General features: G+C 43.6%; 3 protein-coding genes across 3 annotated transcripts; 2 read left to right on the top strand and 1 right to left on the bottom strand.

Annotated features, from left to right (window-relative positions):
* Positions 1 to 42: 42 nt before the first annotated feature.
* LOC106321348 lies at positions 43 to 965 on the top strand (the record flags this gene model as incomplete). The annotated part of the gene is made up of 3 exons (XM_013759633.1): positions 43 to 197; positions 282 to 366; positions 444 to 965. Coding segments are annotated over 3 exons (606 nt in total), but the record flags the coding sequence as incomplete, so codon positions are not given.
* Positions 966 to 1,027: 62 nt separating this feature from the next.
* Positions 1,028 to 1,889, bottom strand: LOC106321345 (translocator protein homolog). Its single transcript, XM_013759631.1, has one exon. The coding sequence runs from the start codon at positions 1,720 to 1,722 to the stop codon at positions 1,135 to 1,137; it is 588 nt and encodes a 195-aa protein (XP_013615085.1). The 5' UTR covers positions 1,723 to 1,889; the 3' UTR covers positions 1,028 to 1,134.
* A 472-nt stretch (positions 1,890 to 2,361) lies between these two features.
* Positions 2,362 to 6,194, top strand: LOC106321347. The gene is made up of 6 exons (XM_013759632.1): positions 2,362 to 2,652; positions 2,875 to 2,957; positions 3,040 to 3,086; positions 3,407 to 3,505; positions 4,252 to 4,330; positions 4,412 to 6,194. Exon 6 carries the CDS (start codon positions 5,184 to 5,186, stop codon positions 6,192 to 6,194), a length of 1,011 nt encoding a protein of 336 aa, XP_013615086.1. The 5' UTR covers positions 2,362 to 2,652; positions 2,875 to 2,957; positions 3,040 to 3,086; positions 3,407 to 3,505; positions 4,252 to 4,330; positions 4,412 to 5,183.
* Positions 6,195 to 10,321: the final 4,127 nt, after the last annotated feature.

The following is a 10,321-nucleotide window of genomic DNA, read 5'->3' as shown; positions in this document are numbered from 1 at the left end:
AGCAAACTAATGCTCATATTTTTTTTTTTTTTTTTTTTTTAAAATTCTTTTTTCCCAAGAATACATGAGAGAGAGAGAGAGAGACCAGACCCCTCCCCCTTCCAGGTGATCAACGTGGGAACCTCAGTTGGCAAGATAGGTTTCCTTGGTGATTCCTACCAAAAGCTCTGGTGTCTCACTCACATTGAAACCCTTAGGTACCCCCCCCCCTTTTTTTACACTCACTCTGGCTTAATTGATGAGCTGATTTCTCTAATTGGTGGTCATCCTCCCTTTTCTAGTATCTGGAACTGGCAAGATGGAAGCTGTCAAGTCAACCTAGATAAAGCTCGGGAGCTCGCTTCTGATTGTTGGAGTCAAGATAATGTCAATAATCTCTCATTCCTCTTCACGTTACAACACACTTTAGATACCTAATCTTTCTCCCTTTTTTTTTTTTGCAGGTTGACTATTTTGTTGATTGCCATTGTCCAGGAGGTGACGACTTATGGGTGGTAGGTGGAACCTGTGCAGGTACCGTCGGTTATTTTCCGGTGAACTATAAAAGCCCTGGATCTATAGGCCCTGCTGAAGCCATTCTTGGTGGAGGTCACGTAGATGTCGTCAGGAGCGTCCTGCAGATGCCTAGCGAGTATGGAGCATCCGCAGGTTTATTCGGGTGGACTGGGGGTGAAGATGGACGCTTATGTTGCTGGAAGTCCGAAGATAATTCTGCTGCTGGGAACAGCAACAACCGGTCTTGGACTTCAAGCGAATTGGTCGTTAAGCCCTCAAGGAACCGCCCAAAAAACAGACACTCTCCTTACTAAGGAAATGCATACATTGTTCTGTCCTCTTGGGTGTCTTTATTGTTGTAACAGTAACCAAGACAGTTGCTTGAGCTTGAGATGTGTGTTATCCTCTCTCTTCATATTTTTTTGGCATTTTCTTTAAATGAAAGTTTGAAAGATCTAATTTTCAAATGATTGTTTATGTGAATTACCCCATACTGAGAAGAAAATTGGATCAAAGCAACATCTTTATTTATAATATATATATCACAAAACACTCGTAAGAAAAAGAAACACTTAATTACGACTCTACAACAAACATGGAATCCCCAAAGATCGATCATCACGTCTGTCGTTGGCTTTCTCAGGCGATTGCGAGCTTTACATTCACGGCAGCTACAAACGCAGTACAAGCCAAACACGGCTTTACCAAATTACCAGCGACAGGACTGATCTCATTAAAGGCCTTGTAGCATCCAAACAAGGCCGCAGACTGACCCAGCCACACCACAAGCCCGGCCAATCCTGACCCGACCAGGAACGTAACCGGACCCCAAAGCAAACAAAGCGTAAACTGAGCCAAGTAAAGATACAGAGCATTAGGCTTCTTGTGGAATCCACCGTCCACCCATACGAGCCACGCAGCCAAGCCCATCAGACCGCTCGACGCCAGGCGAGTGACGTGTAGGACCCACGGAGGTGGGATCCACGACGAGGACCGAGCACGACTGCCGTAGCCGCCGAGGAAATACGTTTCGAAGAGCATCACGAGCACAGGAGCCGCAACCGCTACCGTAAGCGATTTAAGACCGCGTTTGGCCATCGCCCTCTTTTGGTCGCGTTGGCCTTTGTTGTTGTCATCTGCGTGTTTCCTGTCCGTCTCGGCCGTAGCGGTGGTTGCCGCGTCTCTTTCGTCTCCTCCACGATGCCTGACTGTGTCCTGAGAATCCATTACAACGTCCAACGCAGGAGGATACTAAGATTTGAGATGGAGAGATTGAGCAAATGAAATGAGAAGAAGCAGCTTGGTCAGAGAATAATCAGGAGCTTAACTTTATAGGATAAGAATAACAAGGCAAGAGTACAGGCTCTGGTGTTTGATAGACAAGTGGCGAGCCCTTGACAGAGATGTGATACACGTGGAATGCGAATTATAAAATTTGTTTTTGTTTTGGATATGAATCGACTCTCTGAAAGAAAAAATGGTGGACACGTGCTTATTATATGCCCATGCCTGCATGGCATAGAAAGCTTTTTCGACGATTACGATGCTACCAGCTTAATTAAAATATATATTTATATGTATTTTCGCAGTCGTGGGAGCGGGCGAAGAAGACAGACACCGGTTGACAAATTAAAAAAAAAAAGGACAGATACCGACTAATAATTTGGGCTTTTCTATGGGCTTCAACTAAAGATAAGTGACATTACCACTAGACCAAAGATAAAGTTAACCTTTTTAGCTAATCATTGATGATTATAGTAACTGGGTTTTTAACAAAAATAAATGATTTAATTAAATCAAAAATAATTATAAAGTTCATTACCGTCTTTAAGTGAGGATTCTCGAAACCGATTTTAGTGGGGGTTTCACAACCACGTGTCAGCAAAGGAAAGACACCAGATTTTTTTTTTCTATTTTCTATTTTCTTTTCTCTATTTTTTTTTGTTTTCTCATCTTCTCCGTCATTCGGCGAAATCCACCACCTCTTCTTTCGGCTTCTCCGTCAGAAACGATCGACGACTCTGTCGATCATCACGGCGTGTCCTCCGTGTTCTCCGTCAGACGAGCACTCGAAATCCACCGAGAGGACATCATGATTTGGATGCTGATTACCGTCAGCTCTCCCACCAAACTCTCTCTTCAATTCTTCTATTTTAGGTTCTCTTCTTCCTCTACCTCTGGTTCCTTATCAACATCTATTTGTATCATCTTGGGAGTGTTATTCTCTGGTGATTGAATTTTTGAAGCTTAATTAGCGAATTGAATCAAATATTCCTATGCTAACAAAAAAAATCAGAAATAGAGGTTCTTGTTGATGTTTATAAAGTTTACAAAGTTTGTATAATATGCTTCTCGGTTTTGTATTGTGTTTTGGGTTAGATAACTTCAGTCCACGACTTGAATTACTTGTCTCAGATGCTGTGAAGAGGCAGATGACTAAGGACGGTGAAAAGCATCAAAAGGTACAAACTTTTTTAAAACCCAACAAGATTCGATTCTTTACTCTTTATTATCATAGATGATGACATGGTATTGGTCGGTAAGATTTCAACCTGACGTTACCATATCATGGAGAGACTATTTCATTAGAGGTAAACTAACTTAAACTATGTCCTGCCCTTCCTTTGGCCATTACTTCTTGTGTGATTCAATATATATATGGTAGTGAGAACTTTCTGCAACTTTTACAATGCAAGGTATCAAATGCGATGACATTTTTTGCTCACTCTTGATTCAACTTCAGAAATACAGAGTTTGACCTGTTTTGAATATTAGTCAGATAATTTTTGTTTTTGTAGATTTTAGTGATATGGGTCTATTATCAGTCTCATGTGGGTTATTTGCTTTTGAATATAAACCATTTTGCATCAGTTACTTACGGATGTTGGTTCTGCTCTTTATGGTAATACAGGAAGGAGAGTTACTTGTGCTGCTTACAGATGGTAGAAAGCTAATGGGAACACTCTGTTCTTTTTGATCAATTGAGAAGAAGAGGAAGCCCGTCTCTAAGGTAATCTCAACACACTCCATTCTCTTTATCTTTATGATGCATTGTATTCAAATTCCAAGTCTTGTGATGTGGGTTAAAGTTAAAGCGGGTTTAGGAATTTTCAACCATTTCTGATATAGATTATTTCATTTTGATGATGCATTGTATTAATAATTTTTTTTTCTAAAAATCTTTAATTAAGAAACTCCCATTGGACCACTTAAAATGGAAGTTTCTTAACTAAAGTTTTTAGGTTACTTTTATTAATTAAAAAGTCATTAAGAAACCCATTAGGAGTGATAGGGTTAAATCATGCTCTTATACCCCCTTTCTTTCTTCTCCAGATACAATTGCACAATGATTATGGGAAGTTTTAACCTCACTCATTGTAAACCATATGGAAGGACCAGAGGCATTGTATTTTTCCATCTAGATCAGACAGATTTTATTCGGAACAACTCTTTGTGACAAATTAGAACTTGGTCTAACTGATATGATTGGCCGGCAAAAAATAAATAAAAACAATAATAATAATGACTATTGGAAGTAGATACACAGAAAAGAAACTGGATACAGAAGAGACACTTGTGTTATCCTTAGTCACACAAACTTAACTCGCGGGTAGGTGGGGTGTGTGAAAGGTTGTTGCCGTCTACTTTTATGGGTTTCCACGAGTTATGGAGGAGAGCCAAAGAAACGGAGAGAGAGAGAGAAATGGATAGGAGGAAACTGTATGTGCTTACCATTTTCGTGACTCTCTCTGTTAGATGCGGCTGCGTTGCTAATTACACCAGAGACGATTTCCCTCATGACTTCGCTTTTGGATCTGGAACTTCTGCTTATCAGGTAAGGAATACTAATATTTTCTTCTTTCTTCTCCATCAATCTCTCAACTGAAGAACAAATGTTTGTTTGGTCTCTACAAAGTGGGAAGGAGCTTATGATGAAGACGGGAAAAAGCCTAGCGTCTGGGACACTTACGTTCACTCTCGTAACTCTTTCTTTCTCTTTTCATACCTTTGGACTCTAGTTCAACCGTTGCTCGCTCTTACACTCTAAACATCATCAATCTTGCATGTTATATACACTACGTATTCACCATAATTATTATAGTGTTTCTTGACTCTACCATCAATTTTGGATGTATTCTTCGTAAAATAGAAAAAATAAAATAAAATGCTATTCCAGGCACGATTATAGAGGTTGGTTATTAACCGCTGACACAATCTGCTACCTGCCTTTACCCGCAAGTTTCTTTCCCCTTTCTGGTCTGAAACTTCTGAAAAGTTCAAACCATTTTCAAATTATTCCCCTTCTCGTCTTTACCCAACGGTCTCTAGGAAGTGGCCAAAAATTCTCCGGGTTCTTCCCCCGACTTTGCTCGGAGGGACCGCCGGAAATCGCCTTCTCACCACTGAGAACCACCTCCAGCCATGAAAACCACCGGAAAGACCCTTTTCTGCACAAACCACCTCATGTGAGGTGAAGCTAGGCACTAACTCGATTTACAACTAGGAGGAACGGATTCGTTTTCCAGTTGTTTTCTGTTTCTGGCCTGTGGCTTTCCCTACGGCTGTTTATTGTGTGTAGTACAGAGTTGTACCCCCGAGAGAGGAGACTTCAATCTTTGTAGATTGACTAGTTCACAATCTTCCAAATCTCAAGATCTGTTTCACATCTCCTTCAGTCAACAACTAAGATGCATAAGAGACTCTCTTCTGCCGAAAAAGGAAAAGGACTAGCCCTAACCTCCCAAGAAGAGGCACCCAGGAAAGCTAGAGTACGAGTCACAACTGAGACTCCGGATAACTCCGCTCGATTCCGACAGCTCAACCTTACCTTGATAGGGAAGGTAACAAACCCATCAGTTCAAAAGGTCTGGACCCTCATTCCTTTCTTCACCGACTTGTGGAAAACAGAGAGAAGACCTGTTGGCTCAGATTTGGGTCAAGGCCTATTCCAATTTCAATTTGAAGAAGAAGCTGACCTACTAGGGGTTTTGGAAAAACGCCCCTACCACTTTGCTAAGTGGATGATAATATTGCAAAGATGGGAGCCAACTATCTCCCCGTCGTTCCCATCACTCATACCTTTCTGGATTAAGGTTCAAGGAGTCCCGCTTCACCTATGGACTGAGGCCACTATCAAGTCCATAGGAGAGGACATTGGAATGTCCGAATCACTCGAGATTACTTCTCTGGCCATCCGAATGAGAGTTCATGTCAACGGAAGACTCCCATTAATCAAGTCTTCAGTAATTGAGTATGACAATGGAGATGAGGTCATAGCAACACTGGTCTACGAAAGACTTGAAAAACATTACTCTCAATGCAATAGACTGGACCATGAGCTCAAAGATTGCCTCGAAGCAAAGGCACTAAAGAAAGCAAGGGCTCTTGCGGCACCAGAACTCTCTACAGGGAGCTACTATAAGGAAGACAGATCAAGAGAAATGATGGCCCACTCTCTGCAACAGACTCCCCGTAACTCTGGAAACTATCGCCCCAAAGAAACCTACCAAAACAGAAGAGATCTGAGATATGAGGTCCTCGACCGTAGGCACCAACGCCTAACAAAAAATAGGAGTATCAGTAGGAATTTAAGATACAAGAGGCAGGAATGGCAACCAAAAAACGCTAATAGCTTACGTAACTTGGGAAGAGAGGACTCCCGAGATAGAAGAGATACCCACTCCGCGTCTCAGAGTTGAGCCTGAACCTGCAAATCACCAAAGACACTATCACGAGGAGCACCATCAAGTTCACGAATCTCCAAGTAAGATACGGTCCCCCCTCTCCCCTACTAGGACTGACACTCGACATGGAGAAGGATCAAGCTCTCCAAAAAACAATCAGAACCAAACTGCAAGAGGGACTCCTCTTCGTTTGGCCCCACCAAACTTACATGATGAGTTTCTACCTAAGGAAGCAATGGAGGAAGCTTTAGGGGAGCTTCGAGACGTCATGTCACAGTACACCTGTTGTGTGGACCCTACAGAAAGTGCGGCAAGGAAAGAACGGATGCGTCAAGCCAAAAACCAGGGTGAATTGGAGGAAGCGGCAGCTCGTATGGTCCGTAATGCGCTGAAAAATCAAAAGAATGATGATGGCCCACTGCTCCAGAAAATTCCTCAGGGGAGGTTACCGATAACTCAAAGACTAGGACCAATACTGATCAGCCCTAACCAATCAACAGCAGAGGCAAATAACTCCACACAGGAACGTGTTCCGGCTACCCTCCGGTTGGGACCGATAAACGCTGTATCTGAAGATACTGAGGTTGCAGTAGCTCCAACAGTGACTAAGAGGAGACCGGGAAGACCCCCAGGCAAGAAGAGGCCTATAGTACCCTCAAGTCCTAAGCTTCTCATTGGGCAAACCTCACGTAAGAGGAAAACTCAACAATCAAAAACTCCCAATTGCAGAAGAAAGCTTACACAAGAACAGGGAAAGACTAAACAAAAGGGCACTTCAAGGAGCAACTCAACTAGCCAACGTGATGAGGATCCCCCCGCAGCGAACTTAGGATCTCAAAATTCTGATGACCAACCGATCTGCAACATGATTCCAAAAACTAGCAGGAGGAAGCCGGGTTTTCATACCCGGGCAGATCCCGCTCCTTAGCAATAGCGAGCTGGAACTGTCAAGGGTTGGGGAACCCCTTGACAGTTCGTCGACTCCGGGAGATAAAGAAAGCTATACATCCTGATATTCTATTTCTTATGGAGACAAAAAACCCCAATGACTTCGTACTCAAGAAACTAAAGCAGTTGGAGTATGATCATCATCACTTGATATCACCGGGGGGACATGGCGCGGGAGGCTTAGCCCTTTTCTGGAAATCACATATTAAGATTGATGTCATCTACTCTAATGTGAACCTCATTGATACAATTATTGAATTCGAAGGAAAGTCCTTTTTTGGATCTTCTGCGACAGAGCACAGAGACAACTCCAATGGAACCATCTCCTTAATTTGGCCATAACCCGTGAAGCCCCGTGGTTTGCGACGGGTGATTTCAATGACCTTCTCTGCAGTGAGGAAAAGTCAGGCGGGCCAGCAAGGCCAGAAGGATCATTTACAGACCTTCGAACCTTCTTTTCGGAAGGTGATCTATTTGATCTGCGCCACTCCGGAGACCCGCTGTCTTGGCGAGGCCAAAGGGGAGAACATTTTGTTCGATGTAGACTGGATAGAGCAGTGGATAATAGCTACTGGGCTGAAAACTATCCGACGGCTCGGAGTCAATACCTGGAGTATGAAGGGTCTGATCATAAACCGCTAATATCCTTTCTTGAACCGGATAACAAGAAGAGACGGGGACCTTTCCGGTATGATAGAAGGTTGCGAGACAATCCAGAGGCAAAAGAGATTATAAAAGAAGCTTGGAACCAAGCGGGGAACGTGCCTATAAGAGAAAAAATTGCATTGACAAGAAGGGCCATTACTGAATGGAACAAGAGCCAGCAGAGAAATAGTAGGATTATCATCGAAGAGAAGCGAGTGGAACTCGAAGCTGCCCTCACCTGCCCAACAAATAATACGAGGCTCATCCAAGAGATCACATCCAAGCTAAACGAAGCCTATCTAGCGGAGGAGTCGTTTTGGAAGCAACGAAGCAGATTACTATGGTTAACGTTAGGGGATCGCAACACCAGATTCTTTCATGCAACCACCAAAAACAGAAAGAGGGCAAATTCATTCTCTGTAATAGAGAATAGCGAAGGACAGTGCGTTTACAAAGAGGAGGAGATAGCAAAGGTTATAGTCCAATATTTTGACACTATGTTTACCTCCACACCAGCCAGAGGAGATAGTGCAGCAACAGTCCAGCACGCTCTGCAACCATTAATAACCGACGAGGATAATGCAAAGCTGATTGAGATACCGTCGGCAGAGGAGATCAGGGATGCAGTGTTCTCTATACATGCAGAAAAAGCCCCCGGACCCGATGGATTTTCGGCGGGGTTTTTCCACACACACTGGACAGAGATCGGAACAGACATAATCCATGAGGTTCAGAGCTGCTTTGCGTCAGGTACACTCCCGACCAACATCAATACTACCTTTGTGCGACTGATACCGAAGATATCAAACCCACAACGAGTTGGAGACTACCGTCCTATTGCTTTGTGTAATGTGTATTACAAAATCTTCTCAAAAATCTTGACCAAGAGACTACAACCACTACTAGCGCTGCTTATTTCAGAGAATCAATCCGCTTTTGTCCCCGGAAGAGCAATCTCGGATAATGTCCTCATAACACATGAAGTTCTTCATTGTTTGAAAACTTCAAAGGCTGAGAAGCGATGCGCGATGGCTGTCAAAACTGACATGAGTAAAGCCTATGACAGGCTTGAATGGGACTTCATCTCTCTTGTACTCTCACGCCTAGGCTTCCACTCGAGGCTGATCGTGATGGTTATGCAATGCATATCCACTGTTACATACTCCTTCCTCATCAACGGCTCGCCTAGAGGAAGAGTTACTCCGACCAGAGGCATCCGCCAAGGCGATCCTCTCTCACCATACATATTTATACTGTGTAGTGAAGTTTTGTCGGGGCTATGTAACAGAGCACAAGAAGACGGTTCTATACAAGGTATCGCTGTGGCTCGGGGGTGTCCCCGTATAAACCACCTGCTCTTTGCGGACAACGCCATGTTTTTCCTCAAAGCAACTAAGGAAAGCGCGATATCATTGAAGAACATCATCACCCGATATGGAGACGCATCAGGTCAAACCATAAACTATGAGAAATCGTCAATTACCTTCTCCAAAAAGGCTCCCGCCTCGCTCAAGGATGCAGCGAAAACAGTGCTTCAAATCAGCAAAGAAGGGGGAGTAGGGAAGTATTTGGGCCTGTCGGAACATTTCGGACGGAAAAAACGTGACATTTTCGCTTCGATCGTCGACCGAATCAAGAAAAAGGCGAAGTCCTGGTCCACAAAGCAGTTATCAACGGCTGGGAAGTTGGTAATGATTCAAAGTGTGCTATCGGCGATGCCGTCACACGCCATGACATGTTTTGAGTTACCCGTATCACTCTTGAAACGCATCCAATCTGCCATAACTCGTTTTTGGTGGGACGATAAGGTGGATAAAAAGAAAATGGCATGGATATCTTGGGACAAACTAGCCAAACCTAAAGCTCGAGGTGGATTAGGCTTCAAAGACTTCAAGAGCTTCAATGAAGCTCACCTTGCAAAGATCAGCTGGCGCATACTGCAAAACCCTTCCTGCCTGCTGGGAAAAATCCTACTTGGGAAGTATTGCTCCTCACAGAACATACTGGAGTGCTCAGCACCCTCTTCAAGTTCCCATGGTTGGCATAGCATACTGGTAGGAAGAGATCTACTAAAGCAAAATATCGGGTGGGTCATTGGAAACGGACAATCAGTCAACATCTGGTCAGACCCGTGGCTAGACCTGTCGACGCCAAAACGCCCTATGGGACCAGCACCAGAACGGTTCACGGACAGCCTTGTAGCGGACCTTTTGGCTACCGAACCAGGAACGTGGGACATACATAAGATTCGAGAAATTATTCCCAACATGGAAGAAGACATCTTACGTATAAAACCAAGCTTACTCAGTCAACCAGACAAACTCATATGGTTAGGCAGTAAGTCAGGCAACTACTCCACAAAGTCTGGATATATCATAGCAGTAAACTCCTCCTCAGATGCACAAACAAGGACGCAAGAGGAAAGTCCACAATGGTACAAAAATGTCTGGAACCTCAATACGACACCTAAAGTGAAGATGTTTGCTTGGAAAGCACTTAAAGGAGCTATACCAGTAGGAGTGCGCCTGGTTGAGAGGCATATTAATGTC

The sequence above is a fragment of the Brassica oleracea genome, unplaced genomic scaffold (genome assembly GCF_000695525.1).
Source record: "Brassica oleracea var. oleracea cultivar TO1000 unplaced genomic scaffold, BOL UnpScaffold01463, whole genome shotgun sequence".
NCBI classification, from domain to species: Eukaryota; Viridiplantae; Streptophyta; class Magnoliopsida; order Brassicales; family Brassicaceae; genus Brassica; species Brassica oleracea.
Note: the sequence above shows the minus strand (reverse complement) of the source record. Positions and strands in the feature narration are given on the sequence as shown.